Genomic DNA, 17,918 nt, shown 5'->3' with positions numbered 1-17,918 from the left:
AATAAAAATACAATTCTGTAATATTGGCTCCAAAGCTATATGGTCAATATTTTGATAAGATTATCCCGACGGTATTTTGGAGAGTGTCTTTTCCAGTTTTCGTAGCATCAAATCTATCGAAATTGTCGAATGCAGCCCCAGCTCAGAGATTCGCGGTTTTATTAAGTCTGTGATGCTTTCGTGATTGTAAAATTGTCTTAGATATAGCCTTTGTTTCTTCTGAAAATAAACTAACTTTCTCAGTTTTTCTACTGACACAAAAGACACTTTTATTCAGTAATAATGATAATTATTTTCTAATAATAATGAAATTGTATTTTATATTACACACTCACAAAAACAAGGCTTCTACTGTTAAGTTTCAGAATTAAACTGAAATAATTTAAATTGACTATTGAAAGCAATCCGGAGAATTAGGTCCAATTTGATGTCAGAACATGATGTCTTCCATCAAATTCTATAACTTTTGTTTTAGCTATTTTTTTATTAGTTAACTACAAAACGAGCTTTTAGCTATAATAGATTAAAATGGTCCATCTTGTATACATAATAATAGCTGGTGAATATGATTATCAATTGTGGGTTTATTAATGCCAAAAAACAATTCTGTACATAAATATATGCATTATTTTAAATGCTTATATAAATTCGATAATGAATATAAATTTAATTAGCCCCAGTACTGTCAAAATCAATCCTGAGAATAAAAAGCTAAATTATGTTTAGTTTTTTGCAATATGACACTGCTAAGCTTTTAATCAGATGACTGCAATACGTCCTAAACTAATCATGTAATTCAATTTGAGGCTCAAACTCTGCGTCAAGCTTCCGCATGAAATATTTAGATTATGAATTTTTGATGTGAAACATCTATAGCCGCACGTAAAACCGATTTCTGGCGAGGCGACGCGTCGCCACGCTATATGATGATATATATATACAGTCTATATGCAGTAGTGTGTAGTCAGTAGTAGTAGCTATATGATGATATATATATATACAGTCTATATGCAGTAGTGTGTAGACAGTAGTAGTAGCTATATGATGGTATATATATACAGTCTATATGCAGTAGTGTGTACAATAAATGCTGTATTTATTCGATATCTTGATAATGTTATGTCCAATACTTTTGTAACATACTTCAGTTACCATCGACCAATTGTCACAGTAATACTGTCCTCAGAGGCAACATTGAAAATAACTATTACCAAAGTCACTGATTAAACGAATTAAGTAGTCACGATTTGAAATAAATTCGTAAATTTTTGTAAATAATGAAAATAAATGTTTATTCAATAATAAATAGTCATCGTTATCTGGAAAAAAAATCGTAATATTTTATTTTATCATTATGACATATTTAGTTCCTATCACAATCTGTTCTTTTCTGCATATTACTTTTACAAAATAATGTCCATGTTTCACATCTGCCAGGCGTCCCGTGACGGCTCACATTTTTATACCATGTATATATGAAATATACATAGTATATTAAGTTTAGTCCCAAGTTTGTAACGCTTAAAAATAATGATGCTAGGAAAAAAATTTTCTCATGGGTGTTTATAAAATCACCTAATTAGTCCATTTCCGGTTGTCCGTCCGTCCGTCTGTGGACACGATAACTCAAAAACGAAAAAAGATATCGAGCTGAAATTTTTACAGCGTACTCAGGGCGTAAAAAGTGAGGTCAAGTTCGTAAATGAGCATCATAGGTCAATTGGGTCTTGGGTCCGTAGGACCCATCTTGTAAACCGTTAGAGATAGAACAAAAGTTTAAATGTAAAAAATGTTCCTTATCAAAAACTAAACCACTTTTGTTTGAAACATTTTTTCGTAAACATCACTGTTTACCCGCGAGAGCGCCAATTAGGCGGAAATTTTATAATATGTACTATACTTGATTATCAGTTATGTGTCACATGTTTGTATGTGTAATGTGATAAAGAAATCAACACTGACTATACATGGTATTTCAACAATTAACTCAGTCAATTGTTTGTTTTCACTTGTTTTTTTATGTTTGTTTCTATTTGTTTATCAATTGTGAATACGTTTATGTTGAACTAAATAACGTTGCTGAGTAAACGTTTTATTACAAATATCACATAAAAATGATTTCTCTCCACTATGAATTCGTTTATGTTGAACTAAATAACCTTGCTGAGTAAATGTTTTCTTACAAATATCACATGAAAATGGTTTTTCTCCACTATGTATCCGTTTATGCCTAACTAAATCATGTTGAAAAGTAAATCTTTTATTACAAATATCACATGAAAATGGTCTATCTCCACTGTGAATACGTTTATGTTTAACTAAAGTATGATGATAAGTAAATGTTTTATTACATATATCACATGAAAATGGTTTATTTCCACTGTGAATACGTTTATGTATAGCTAAATTAGATTCCTGATTGAATGTTTTATTACAAATATCACATGAAAATTGTTTTTCTCCACTATGTACCCGTTTATGTTGAAGTAAATGACTTTGCTGAGTAAATGTTTTATTACAAATATCACATGAAAATGGTTTCTCTCCACTATGAATACGTTTATGCACAACTAAATTATGTTGATAAGTAAATGTTTTATTACAAATATCACATGAAAATGATTTTTCTCCTAAAACAGTTTCATCTAATATTTCACTTTTAATATACACTGTATGTAATTCTTTTTTAACTTTAATATTTTCATCATTAATTGTGTACAATTGTTTATCATTGTCGTGAACGGGTTCATGTTTAACACTTATAACATTATCACTATTATTGGTGTCTTCTTCTGGTATTTCATTTTTAATTCGTACAACTTCTATCGCAAGATTGTCATCTAGTATTTCATTTTTAACAATTAATTCTGTATGTAATTCTTTTTCAAGTTTAATATTTTTAACAGGTTCACGTTTTACATTTGGAACATTATCAATGTCATTGCTGACTTCTTCTGATATTTCACTTTTAATTTGACCAATTTCCATTACAACATTGTCATCAAATTCTGTTTGTAATTCTTTTTCAAGTTTAATATTTTCTTTACTGATAAACAAATGATTATTTGTGTCAACAAATGAATTATTTGCCATTTTGTTTTAATATTTAATATTATCTTTAAACTTATTTATCCAAGGTTCAATCATCAATTCCACTGATCAATTCGCAAATCGCAACTCAACAAGACATAGACAGAGATCAACAGAGATTTACTGATATAGTCTCTGACATAGTTAAATTATAGTCATAGACAACTAATTATAATAATAAATATTTATTATCTATGATTATAGTTGACCAAGAAACTGTACTATAGAAGGCGCCACTGCACAAAGCCTGTCAATAGAGCTAACCTTTTTATAAAAGATTTTAAGCAGGATTCATGGAGGCTAGAGAGAAGGAGAACGATCGTTACGTGCTTAAGCATTAGCGCACCTGTCCCTGAAAATTTTTTAGAATTTATAGTTCATTTTTCAGCCATCAGCCGCGCTGTCGTCGGTAAGTAGTATCTGCGAAGTTAGCTGTTTATGAGTACAAGTAGATGAAGTTAGTACCATTCAAATTTATAAAGTAGTATAGATAAATTTATAAAGTAGAATAGATAATTTATAATTTATTCATTAGTAAATAATAATAATAATTAATAATAATTTCATTATTTGCTTTTTTTTCCTTTTGATGATATTATATACACGTATATTAAACGTTGAAAGATCATTTGAAATTAGCGCACAACAGCCCGCTTTTAATGAGACAACTTAGCGATCCCAGCGCCTTACTTATTTTGTCCATATTTTGGGGACAATATTTTCTATAGCGATCGTTCTCCTTCTTTATAACCTCCATGGGATTAAAAGAATAATTATTGATAAATAGTAATTAACCTGGTGATCTAAATTGGAACTACTGAAAAAGCGTTCCGCCTCCTGTTTTAATTAGTACGAATTTTTATCGCCTGTTGGCGGGATTTATTTTATTTGAGTTTGAATATTTTAGCTGGTCTTTAAAAATGATAGGTAAAAGTATTGCTATCTGGTAGTCTAAATTTGAACTACTGAAATCGGGCCCACTTCTTTTAATTAGTACGTATTATTATCGCCAATTGGTGGGTTGCAACTACTAGTTTTCATGAATGGAATGGAGCCTTTGAAAATATGTAGTAAAGATGATCTATGAATGAAGCTTGCCATGTTTAATCAAATGAACGATGTATCTTAGATATATTCGACGTTTTATTTGGTTATTACGAATTTACGAGGCAATCTAGAGTACACGATGGATACAGAAGATAACCAAATTATTCTGGTGTTGTAGTAATAGCAACTGAAGAGAATATAAACCATGTCTCTAGTCCGAGGGATAGGATCCCTTTTGTTAAATGTACATACTTTTCGAACATACCGTAATTAAGTGGTCATATTATCCCAACAACTTCGCTGCTACGTTTTCTAAGACCGATAGCTTATACAGCAGGCTAAGAATCAAAGAATTTTTGAGAATATATCTGATATCTTCTAGCCAAGTTCACGACACAGGCTTCATAAATTGATTCACTCTCATTATTTTTTCATAACACGTCTAAAAATGTATATCTTCAAAAAAATATTTGTGAAACTTTGATATTAATAAATTATTAATTTAAAAAATTTACCTTTACTTAAAAATAGTATTTGAAAATATTTTGTCTATTTGACACTAGCATCAAAATGGCGAGCGATCTCACCCACATAATCACATATAATAAATAGAGCTCTATTCCAATGTCATAACTAAAGGTGCTTGGTGATTGGTGGTTGGATTGGTAATGTTTATATGTCAATAAGTAACATCGAACAACGTGTGATTTAAAAATTAACCTCAATTTAATTTTGAGAACATGTGAAAAATCAAAATAATTTTCTTAAACATAATTTTTATTAAAAACATTAAACAATGGGTATCGAAACAGAAATTTTGGGAAAAAAGAAATCACACAGAGATAGGCAGTCAGGTATTTTTTTAAAAATCATTAAAATTTAATCATACTGAATCAAGTTTGATTTCAGGTCGTAAAGCTGATAAAAAAAAGCAAAAAAATGCGGACAATCATATACAAGAGCTTTCAGACAAGCAAAAGAATCCAAAAGCTTTTGCTATCAATTCAGCGGTGCGAGCTGAACGACGATTTCGTCGTAAACAAGATATTGATACTAAAAAGCAACATATACCAGTAGTGGATCGAACTCCTTTGGAGCCACCTCCAATATTAATTGCTGTAGTTGGCCCTCCCAAAGTAGGAAAAAGTACACTGATTTATAATCTTATTAAATCATACACAAAGTCTCCTTTAACCAACATTCAAGGTCCTGTAACAATAGTTACTGGAAAGAAGAGGCGGATAACATTTATTGAGTGCAATAATGATATCAATTGTATGATCGATATAGCAAAGGTTGCTGATTTAGTTTTATTATTGTGTGATGCAAGCTTTGGTTTTGAAATGGAAATTTTTGAATTTTTAAATATATGCCAAGTTCATGGCATGCCTCGTATTATGGGCGTTCTCACACACTTGGATATGTTAAAAAATGCTAAAGCTTTGAAACGAACTAAGAAAACTTTGAAACATCGTTTTTGGACGGAAGTTTATGCTGGTGCAAAGTTATTTTATCTATCTGGAATAATTCATGGTGATTATTTAAAAAATGAAATTACAAATTTAGGCAGGTTAGTAGTTTTTATACCATGTATATATGAAATATACATAGTATATTAAGTTTAGTCCCAAGTTTGTAACGCTTAAAAATAATGATGCTAGGAAAAAAATTTTGTCATAGGTGTTCATAAAATCACCTAATTTCTCCATTTCCGGTTGTCCGTCCGTCTGTGGACACGATAACTCAAAAACGAAAAAAGATATCGAGCTGAAATTTTTACAGCGTACTCAGGACGTGTGTGTAATGTGACAAAGAAATCAACACTGACTATGCATGGTATTTCAACAATTAACTAAGTCAATTGTTTGTTTTCACTTTTATTAAAACCTTCATCATCTTGTTTCCTAATGCTCGAAATAAATTATTATTAATTATCGAAATAATTATATGCATTGTATAAGACGTTAGATAAAAGAACCTTTGAGGATTTTCTCAGGTTTGATTGTTAAGCTTCGATTGTTCAGAAAATAAGTATTATATTGTCGTTTGAAAGTATGGAGTAGTTTGCATCAAATCCGGTAGTTCTGATTTTTAGCAAACTTGTTTACGATGTTGTCCCAATGAATAATCCAATTTTGTGACCTCGAGCGCAACTTTGTCAAAAATCGAAAAAATCCGTTTAATTTCGCTTTTTTTTTTTTCTTATTTTGGCAATTATAACCCTAAACGGGTAGTTTTTGAAGTACCTTTTCAAGATGTTTATAAAGTAGACTAAATTTGCTACAATATGCGACGAAAATAGACTCTGTAGATCCAATACTTTTGAAACGTTCTGAAAAGGTTTTATCAAAAAAATAGTCCTTTAGGGTTATAATCACCAAATTCCGAAATTTTCACGGATTTTTCGATTTTTGGCAAAGCTTCGTTCGGCGCTCGGGGTCACAAACTTGGATTATTCATTGGAATAACATCATAAACAAATCTGCAAAAAATCAGAACTACCGGATTTGATGCATTCTATAATGTATAAAGTTACTGTAATATTAGTCCCATCAAGTTAGATGAAATTTCATATGATTTACTGAGTTTTGGGTACAACAATCTACCTATGCTAATTTTTAGATTTTTACCTGTAGAATTTTCCCAGATTTGATTCATTTTGCAGATTTAAAATAAAGCTTCGATTGTTCAGAAAAAAGTATTAGTCCCATCAATTTAGATGAAATGTCATATGATTTACTGAAGTTTGTGTTTGTTTACTTGTAGAATAACAATTTTGGAAAAATCAACGATTTTCCACGTGTTTCCACAATTTTAACGCAATTTACTAAAAAAAAGTAGCTCAGACCTAAGTTATCGAGCTTAAAATTTCCGATCGATTTGTGTTTATTAACTTTCATATTTTCTTAAAAATCTACATGAGTGTACAACTTTCCATGTTTTTGATGACTTTAATTTTCTTTAATACTGTGCTATTAAGGGAAAAAAATTGAATAAAAGTTGTTAAGCAGAAAATTTGAAACCGATCTTTATATTTTGATTGTACCTAATCTTTCTTTTCGGAAAAATCGCTATTTAAATAATTATATACGAGGCATGCATACTTTAAAGCTATCGAGATATGATCATATTTATTTTCCAATGAAAGCGGATTAAATTTGGAATATGTCCCTTACCCTCAAAGATACTTGAATCTGTGTACAAACTTTCAAGGCACAAAAATTGGATAGATCGGACTCTTATAACAATACCTTCTATCCTTTTTTTTTCAAAAACGGATGAGAAAAGTTAAAATTCCTTTAAATATTTTTGTAATTTCTTTTGTTTAGATTTATTTCAATTATGAAATTTCGACCGTTAACATGGAGGAGTACACATAGCTACATTTTAGCGGATCGCTATGAAGATTTGACTAATCCAGAAGAACTGCGACAAAATAAAAAAGTTGATCGAAGGATATCATTGTATGGATACGTCAGAGGTGTTCCGTTAAATAAAGATTCGAGCATTCATCTTGCTGGTAAGATTTTAAGGTTTAATCAGTCAAGTTTTAATACAGTTATTTTAATTAGTTGTATTGTATACAGATATAATTAAGTTGGCCAAATAAAATATCAACAAGTTAAAACAAACAATTGACTGAGTTAATTGTTTAATACCCTGTATAGAAAGTATTGAATATCAGTGCTTGCATTATTTTTTAATTAATTTAACTGTTTTTCGTTAATTTCAAAAGTATTTTCTAGAATTTTTTTCGTTTTTCGAAAATCTTTGATAAGACCACTAGTTGAAGCTACCTGCAAATTTTCAACTCTCTACCTTTTATAGTTTTGGAGAAAATGGACACCAAAATGTTGTCCTAATCTGCGCCCTCATAGATAAACAGTGACGTTAACGAAAAAATGTTTCAAACAAAAGTTTTTTTTTTTTTTTTTTTTATAAGGAATATTTTTTACATTTAAACTTTTTCTCTATCTCAACGGTTTACAAGATGTGTCCTACAGACCCAAGACCCAATTGACCTATGGTGCTCATTTATGAACTTATCCGCACTTTTTACGTTCTGAGCACGCTATAATTTCAGCTTGATATTTCTTCGTTTTTGAGTTATCGTGTCCACAAACGGACAGTCGGAAATGAACTAATAGAAATCAAATTCGGTTCATAGTCGCATCAATGTATGTTTTTACTCGGGAGTCCTCAATAACAGCTCCGATTTTGATAATATTAAAAAAAAAATTACTCTTTTTGTATATTATTTAAAATCAAACATTTCAAAGGGGGGAAATGATTTGGATAAGGAATAGGCAATGTCGCGGCTGATATATTGATTTTATACTGTAGGTGTCACATAAGAATGGATTTTTCGAAATTCATGGCCTAAAATGATGAATAGGGGATGAAAGTTTGTATGAAAATATACACAAACCGTCATTTTTGAGTTCACTACTACACCGATTTTAAAAATTCTTTCACCTATAAAATGCTACATTATCAGCAAGTAAAATGGGCTATATTTTATTTTCAAAAAAATTAATGTTCCACACCAAAAGTAAAAATCTATTAAATAGTGAAACCGACATTTTTGAATTCACTACGTAACCGATTTAAAAAAATTTTTCATCTATAGAATGCTACATTATCACCAAGTGACATGGCCGTATTTTCTTTTCAAAATTAGTAGGGATTCGCACTAAAAGTTACAATCCATTAAAGTGAACAAAAAGGAAGCTAAGAGAATTGAAGTCTATAACGTGGATAAGTGCTAGTTATTTATATCGTTTAAACAATATAAATAACTAGCACTTATGTCTGTTCATTAAATTGTATTTTTGCATTTAATTTCTTTAAATTATAAAGCGGATTTTTTAAAACACCAACAAATTTGATTGGAAATAATTTCTCGCCTATGATTATTTCATTTTTTAGCAAAGCGCTCTATTTTCGCAATGAATTTTTGGCGAATCTATTTTATTTACAAAAAAAATATCTCCGCCAAAAGATGTTAGATTTTTTAATTGAAAAAATGAACTTTTTACAAAATTTATTGTCTAACTATACCTTTTACTTTCTGTCAAAGCACTTTATTTAAATTAAATTTGTTTTTAGGTGTTGGTGATTTCAAAATACACGATGTTTCATTCTTACCAGACCCTTGTCCATTACCAGATCAATTAAAGAAACGATCATTACTTGAAAAAGAGCGTCTAATATATGCGCCATTCTCTGGTGTTGGTGGAATTGTTTACGATAAGGATGCAGTGTATGTTGACTTAGGTGGTTCCCATTCACACAACGTTCAACAATCCGATCGTGAAAATAACGTCAAATCATTAGTTGAAAATATGACAGAAACAAAGCAAACATTGGATGCTAAAATTGAAGAATCCGAACTACAAATATTTACAGATAGTTCAAAAATTAAATCAAAGGATGTTGATAACATTGTTGAATCTACTGCAGATGCAGAAAATAAATCTGTTTTAGAAAAAGTTACTTTTTCTAAAAATATCACCAATATCGATGATTTAGAAGATGATTTAAATCAAGAATTAAATGAATTACGAAAAAAAGATTTTTCAAATTTAAGTGAAGAACGAGTTACAGATAGTGAAGGACGCGTCCGACGTAAAGTCATTTTTAAAGACGAATTAAATAACGATGATGATTCTTCAGATGATGAAAATGATGAAGATGATAAAAAGATCGAAGATGTTCATCCTAACTATAAAAAACTCAATAAAAATAAGGATGAAAATGTATTAAATAAAATAAAAGACACTTTAAGGATGTTTGATAATACTACACCTATTTCAAAAACTACGTCAAAATTGAACGAAAGTGATTCGGCAGATAGTGAATCAGATGAAAACGACTTATCAATTCCTAAAAATTTAAATAAAAAGGAAAATAAACGATCATTAATGAATTCAGAAAATGATGAATCTGATTCTGAAGATAATGAAAGTTCTGGAGATAATGATGATTTTGATGAGACAGACGATGAAAATGCAGGAGAATTAAAATGGAAAGAGGATTTACCAAAAAAAGCGCGTGATGCATTTTTAAATAGACAAAATCGAACACAAAATTTAATGAAATTAGTTTATGGCATTTTTGATGAACGTAAAAAATCAATTCATGAAAATATGGTTGAAGAAAATGAAGATCGAGAAGATGACGATATTGGTGGTTTGTTTAAAGTGGTCACACAAGATCAACGACAGAAAAATTTAGAAAAGGATACTATGAACTTACAAGAAATATCTTTATATAGTACGCCAACAACGGTTACAAGAAATTGGACAACTGATGAGGTATTAATTTTTTTTTATCACCTTTATTTCTATTTAAGGATGTAGGAGCAGAAAGGCAATTTTAAATGAAAGGCTTGATTTTTCTTATATGAAGTTGGACTAAGTCTAAATCAATTCTGAAAACATTGGTTTTATGATAAAACGGTAAATGGATGATATGTTTTCATAGATTTCTCCAAATCTAATAGGAGAAATTTAAAAAAAACATATTGTTTTAGTTATTTTTGATTGGCTAACTACAAAACGAGCTTATCGCCATAATATATTAAAATGGTCCATCCTATATGGCTACGGTTTTTTAAAATTTCCCGATAACTAGACCTAGAATCTTTTTTAAATGTAGCTTATATGATTGGACCTTTTTAAATACCTACATTTTGATGTACAGATTGCACCATTTTAACCTCCTCAGCTCAATAATTATTCAACAAAGCGTTTGGTCCGAGTAAAATTTGTGTACTTGAAGTGGGACGTTTTTACAAAAACATCGAAATTAATCCATATTTTCTGAAGCGTTATAAATTCAACTCAAGTTTGTAAATTATAAGAGATGTTTAAAAAGTTAATCTTTATAAATAACAGACAACTATTTTTGATAACATTTTTTTTTTATAAGCCTATTAAATTCGGCAGAATTGTAATGCAAAAAACTTTAACTTCTCAAGTTGATCCCTATATAAAAACGAAAAACTTTTACTTTAAACATTTTTTTAAACGCCATTTAAATTTCGTAAAATTTAACGCCTAAAAATGTTTGGAGAGATTTTTGCATTTGATTTCCGTCGAATTTATTGATTTAAAAAAAAATTGTTTATTATTTTTGTAAAGAATAACTTCCTAATTTTTAGACATTTCCTTTATCTTTTATTATTTACGAATATGAGTAGAAATTGAAATATACGAATATTCATTTTGTATTCATTTTTTCAAAACGCTTTGTTGAAGAAAAATTTAGTTAGGGGATATTAAAATGGGGCACCGTGTAAATTAACCCTGAAAAAAATATCTTACATTAATTTTGTTTATAATTTTTTCTCAAAAATTATTCTTATAATTTTTTTCCTGGCAATCAATTCGGTTGTATTGTATTTTCAAGATGTACTTCAAAAAATATAATCAACCCTCAACTTTTCTTCCTTTAAGGGATGAAAAATGATAATCCTTCTAACGTTTGTCAAACGACCGACACCCTTTTTTTGAAAATTGACGGACCAAATCATTTTTCTATTTATTTAACTATGTATTTATTAGAATAACAAAAACTCAAGTTTTTGATCAAATTTTAAGAGTTTACAAACCCAAAACAACCTCTTCAAATACGTTGAAATGAAACGCACATTTAGAATTAACAAATTTTTTCAGTATTCCGACTTTCGCCGTAAAGTTACTTTTTTAAAATATTTATAATTTTGTTTTCGAATCCAATTTTTTTTTAAATATTTTATAATTTTTAAATTTATAGAACAAGTCTCTAATTATGGATTGCTTTGTAACTGGTAAATGGAAAGATTCTGAAGATGCAAACGAATTACTTCGATTAGATGATATGGAAGATGATGATTCAGAAATATTTGGCGATTTTGAAGATTTAGAAACAGGTGAAAAATTTGAAGCAAAATCATCAGATAAAAAACGAAAACTTAGTGAAACAGAAAATAACAATGATAATGATAATGAAGACACTTCAAAAGAAACATTAGCAGAAAAGAAACGCCGATTAAAAGAAAAATTTGATGCTGAGTATGATAACGGTGGTGAAAAAAGTAATTACTATGATGATTTAAAAATATTAGCTGAAAAACAATCGCAGCTGAACAAATCAGTGTTTGAAGATATGGCAGATGATGTTCGAGTGCAATTGGAAGGTTACAGAGCTGGAATGTATGTTAGAATTGAATTTGAGGTAATGAAACAATAATTAATTAATTCATAAAATCTCAGCGTTGTTGGATTAAAACTCCATCCAATTGTAAGATAGCTTAAAATTTAGTAATTATTTGGTACTACACTAAACGAAGCTTAAAATGGCCATCAATTTGGAAAATTTTTACGAATATGAAATTTTTTTCTTATCATAGAAAAATAGTTAAGAAAAAAGTTAAAACTTCCCGCAATATGTTCAAAATTGTATATAAAAAAAAAAAAAAAAATACAAATTACTCATAAAATAAGCATTTTTTTAAGAAAAAAAAACACAAGATCAAAAGAGCTTAAAATTGTATTTTACATGGAACTGAGCTATTATCTTTTCGGAAAAAAGCACCATATAATCGAGGTATTAAAACCGAAAAATGACCAAAAGTTCGGACAAATATAAAATCAGTTCAGCACTAAAAGACCAAATATCTTGAAAGTATAATACAAAAATCTTGTCTTATTATCAATTATCAACCCACCAAAAACCAAACAAAAAAGAATCTCAATGTGTAAATTTTAAACCAATAAAAATACTAAGGATTTAAAAACAAGACTTTAATGTCAAAGATCAAGACCAAGATCTCGTCAAACATCAAAACCAAGCTTTTATTGCATTGAAAAATTTAAAAATTAATTTTCAGTATTTTCGATGATGAAAGCAAGACCACAATCAAGAACTCGAAGTTTGTGTCTTGGATGTTTAATATTAAAAAATCTAATTTTTTGCTAATAATTATCCTATCTTTTAAGTTGGCCCAAATTGTAGGTAGTTACGAAATTTGATCAAAATCGGTTCAGTAATTTCGGAGTTTCTCCCGAACAAACATGAGATACGAGATTTTTATATGTATAAGATATTTTATAGTTATTGAATGTAAAACAGTGAATTTTTTAATTAAAATAACAATCGTTGTTGCATTACGTGCAAAAGAAAAAACTCGATCTTCAAGTTAGGCCAAAAAATCGTATCTTTTAAATCACGTGAAAAATAAAATCAAATCAATATCTATATCTATCTCTTGTTTTTAATAATTTAATATTAATTTTATTATTATTGCAGAAATTACCTTGTGAGTTTGTGGAAAATTTTGATCCCACTTATCCGTTACTTATTGGAGGATTAAATATGGGCGAAGAAAATATTGGTTATGTTAATGTCAAAATTAAAAAACATAGGTAAATTTAACTTAATTTTACTGTTTAAACCCGAAAATAAATAACCAGATCATCTTTATTTATTTTTTCTTGAATTTCTCTCTGTTGTTTTATTCAAAGACTCAATACAATCTTTATGGTAAATAGTCCTCACTCGAAGCAAAAGTTTCTTTATTTCGATTAGCTTAATATCACTTGAAATATTGTATTGCAATTCTAGCTTATTTTGTAGCATTTCTGGATTTTTCATGTTTTTTATGGAATAAACATTTCGTTGATCTTTTTAAAACTTTATAAAAACTTAAAAAGTATTCCGAGCCGGTACTTGGGCATTTGAGAACCTTCGGAAAAGTTAAATCTAGAATATATCCTAATTTTTGACAACTTGATTGAGAATGACTTACTATATCTTTCTAATGATGTATTGAAGGCCAGTGGGTAGGGGTGTGTGTTCTAGTTCCGTTTCATTACTTTTAGAACACGATTTATGAGGAAGCAGAAATCTGCAAAAAGTGCTTAACTCTTGCTCAATCTAAAAACAAATTTCAACCCTCCTTTTTGGGTTTTTGGAGGATATAAAATTTATATACAGGGTAGCCACACCATTTTAATCTTAGCCAATCAAAAAATAACCTAAACAAAAGTTGCAGAGTTTGATAGGGAGGGAGCATATGTTCTGACATCAGATTGTTCCTAGCTCTCCGGGTTGCTTCAATAGTCAATTGAGATTATAAAAGGTAAGAGATAAAATAACACTTTAAATTAGAAAGTTGATTTTCATAAAAAACTAACTTTTTTTCGAAAATCATGGAAATGCGAGTTTAAAATATGCCATTATTGTTTTTAATTGAAAAAAAACACGCAAATGACTTTAAAACTAGAATTTCAGATCGAAATCATGAACACGGGCGAATGTCGTCTATTGCTTTCGACAACTTTTGGCTGAAGCATTTTTCTGTACCCAGCATGTTTTCTTTCGATTAAATGCATTTCGTCCATTTCCTCCGAAAAAATGTCTTGAATAAAAAATGTTAGTTTTTTATGATGATCAACTTTTTAATTTAAATTGTTATTCTACTTTTTACCTTTTAAGATCTAAATTGATTATTAAAGCAACTCGAAGAACTATAACCAATCTGATGTCAGAACATGATATCCCCTATCAATCGATGCAACTTTTGTTTAGTTATTTTTTGATTTGTTAACTACAAAACAAGCTATTAGTTATAATAAATTAAAATGGCTCACCTGTACATGACTTCTGAATTGAGCTAGATTGTTGAAATTCTTTTCTAGATTGAGTTAGTGCCAAGAAAGTTCTTTTTAAAGATGTCAGTTCTCCAGCCCTCTTTCCGCTTCATGTTTCAGAAACATAAAATACCTATAAAGATCATATTTTAATGAAAAGTTATTAATTTATAATAAAAGGCATTCAAGGAGGGGGGAATATGACATTAGTGATGGAGCCCTGCTGCTCGTGGTTTTTTTAAAAGTATTTTAAGCAAAAATTAAAACATGTTTTTTATTTTTAGATGGTATAAAAAGATATTAAAAACCAAAGACCCAGTAATATTATCTTTAGGATGGAGACGATTTCAAACAATTCCATTATACTCAAAATTAGAAGATGACTTAAAATATCGTTATTTAAAATATACACCTGAGCATGTGACATGCAACGCTCATTTTTGGGGACCAATCACACCACAAGGAACAGGATTCTTAGCGATACAAGATTGTTCAAATAATGCAGAAACGTTAAAACAGGGATTTCGAATAGCGGCTACTGGAAGTGTACAAGAGCTAGACAAATCAACACAAATAATGAAAAAATTAAAATTAGTTGGAACACCTTTGAAAATTTATAAGAAAACAGCTTTTATTCAAGGAATGTTTAATACAGCATTAGAAGTTGCCAAATTTGAAGGTGCTAAAATTAAAACGGTTTCTGGTATTCGTGGAATGATAAAAAAAGCTGCTAATAAACCAGAAGGGTGCTTCCGTGCTACATTCGAGGATAAAATACTTCTTAGCGGTAAGTTTAACTACAAATGAAGATAGAATTTTATAACTTTTTACCTCAGAAATTCGAAGATGAGTTTTCAAGGGATCTTTACATTTTAAGGTCTCATGAATAAAAAAAGAAAGAAAATATTTTTAGTCTATTTATCTGTTTCGATGTATGTACCTGCGAAATTGCTCCCCCACGAAATGATCATTCATATTGTACGTGAATACCACTCTGTTAATTAGTTTAATTATTATTTTATTTTAAAAACTTATTGTCATAAAATACTATTATTTATTATAGTTCAAAGTTACAAAAAAAAAAAAATAAATAAAAAATTGCGTAATATTATATAAGTAAGTAAATTATAATTTGTATTAATGAATACAAATTGAACGCCCCTGTTCATTTTTAACACATTTTCTTATTGTAATTACAGATTGTAAATAGTAGTCAAATTTAAAAAAAAATAAAAATATTTTACGTATAATGCAGATTTGTAAAAATCAGCACTTTTAGTCAGGGCCGGATTTAAATTTCTGCCGCCCTGGGGCACTGAAGAAAATGCCGCCCTATTTTGATATCTTATTTAAAAAAAATTAGAATAACTAATTAATTGCAGAAAATTTATTATGTATTACATATTATTTATTACTGTTCTTTTAAATTTAAATTAATTAGTGTTATTGGATAATTCTCCAATTTTAGGAAAATTCATTGATCAATTAAAGTTTCTGTTATCAAAAAGACATAGATAATTTGAAAATATTTTTATTCTTCAAAAAAACTATATTTCTGGAATTTATCAATTCCAGAAAATAAAAATATCAAATTTTATTTTTGCAAACCTTTATGGAAATAAATTAATTAAACTATCTTAATAGTTTTCACTTAAATTTCCTATATTATAATATACAAAATTTTGATTTGATACATAATGCATAAATTATATTTCTTGAAAAATAAAATGGTTATTTAAAAGAATTAGTTAATTGTATATTATATTGAAAATATTTTTTCACTTTCCAAATTTTGCCGCCCTAGAAAATTTGCCGCCCTGGGCACTAGCCCCGACTGCCCCTAGTGTAAATCCACCACTGCTTTTAGTTCCATTCGGAAGTGGGGCTTAAGCTGAAATTTTTTCGTGAAATGAAACGTTTCTCGAAAAATGCATCTACAATTTTTTTAAATATCACTCATTTGATTCATTTTATCCTTTCCTGAATGACGATTTCATCAGAGTACAGTAATGAGAATGCATTTATACGATTTAGAGAATTTCCTAAGAAAACGAGATTGTTTAGGTCCTTTACGAGGAACGTTCTCAAGTAGTCCTCCTTGATCGCAAATTTTCTGTTTAAATATGATTTATAAATTTGTTTTAGATATTGTATTTTGTCGAACATGGTTTAACGTTGATGTTCCACAATTTTATAACCCTGTTACGAATTTACTTCTGAAACCTGAAGAGAAAAGTAAATGGTGCGGAATGAAAACAACAGGTCAATTGAAACGCGAACAAGGAATTCAAGTACAACCAAATCCAGATCATTTATACACAGTTAGTAAATTTTTCTTAATTACTGAACATACTGAATACATTTAGAATTCAAAATTAGATGAAAATGAAAAGAGCACGTAATACAAAATTTTAATGCTGATAAGAAGTGTATATCAAATAATATATGAAACCAAAACTGTTATGTATGCTATTAAATATTTCGTTAATATTGTGTTTTAGGAAATCGTACGACAACCAAAAGTATTTAAACCATTAGTTATACCTAAATCTCTGCAGAAAGCACTACCGTACAGAGATAAACCAAAATTAGTACCGAAACTTAAGAAGAAATATGAACCAATTGCTGTGATTCGAGAACCTTACGAACAAAAGGTAAAAAAAAAGTTATATTGGCATTATTACTATTCAATTTATAACATTCCTAAATATTTATTTCAGGTTTCAACATTAATGAAACGTTTGAAAACAACGTACGTGGCGAAACAAGAAAAACTTAAACAGCAAATGTCAACACGCATTGAGGCTCATGCTGCTGAAATGAAATTAGCTGAAGAGCAAATTAATAAAAAGCAAAAATTATCTAAAAAACAGATATGTAGAGAGAAAAGTAAAGCTGCGATAGTGAAAAGTCGAAAAGAAAATCGAAGATCTAAAAAATTAGATTAATATTAATGGAGTTATATTATTAATTATTAATTGTACTTCATAACTATTTCGTAATAAAAGTGCTATTTTAATTTTTAAATGTTTCTATCTTCCCTTCAATTTTATAATTTTTATCGATTAACAAAAACATCATAATCATTAACCAGCGAATTATAAAGTATCCGCATTTGCACCGTGCATAATAGATGAAAGGGAT

The 17,918-nt window shown here is 29.0% G+C and overlaps 2 protein-coding genes across 2 annotated transcripts; one reads left to right on the top strand and one right to left on the bottom strand.

Annotated features, from left to right (window-relative positions):
* Positions 1 to 1,148: 1,148 nt before the first annotated feature.
* Positions 1,149 to 3,041, bottom strand: LOC123290789. The gene is made up of 3 exons (XM_044871117.1): positions 2,671 to 3,041; positions 2,391 to 2,415; positions 1,149 to 1,219 (listed from the first exon to the last, which is right to left on the bottom strand). Exons 1-3 carry the CDS (start codon positions 2,986 to 2,988, stop codon positions 1,149 to 1,151), a joined length of 414 nt encoding a protein of 137 aa, XP_044727052.1. The 5' UTR covers positions 2,989 to 3,041.
* A 1,780-nt stretch (positions 3,042 to 4,821) lies between these two features.
* LOC123305871 (ribosome biogenesis protein BMS1 homolog) lies at positions 4,822 to 17,801 on the top strand. Its single transcript, XM_044887706.1, has 10 exons — positions 4,822 to 4,991; positions 5,047 to 5,707; positions 7,467 to 7,657; positions 9,247 to 10,454; positions 11,917 to 12,357; positions 13,432 to 13,547; positions 15,059 to 15,561; positions 16,920 to 17,095; positions 17,276 to 17,428; positions 17,495 to 17,801. The coding sequence occupies exons 1-10, from the start codon at positions 4,934 to 4,936 to the stop codon at positions 17,720 to 17,722; spliced, it is 3,735 nt and encodes a 1,244-aa protein (XP_044743641.1). The 5' UTR covers positions 4,822 to 4,933; the 3' UTR covers positions 17,723 to 17,801.
* The last annotated feature ends 117 nt before the right edge of the window (positions 17,802 to 17,918 follow it).

This window comes from Chrysoperla carnea, chromosome 1 (genome assembly GCF_905475395.1).
Source record: "Chrysoperla carnea chromosome 1, inChrCarn1.1, whole genome shotgun sequence".
Taxonomy (NCBI): Eukaryota; Metazoa; Arthropoda; class Insecta; order Neuroptera; family Chrysopidae; genus Chrysoperla; species Chrysoperla carnea.
This window is presented reverse-complemented; position numbering and strand designations above follow the sequence as displayed.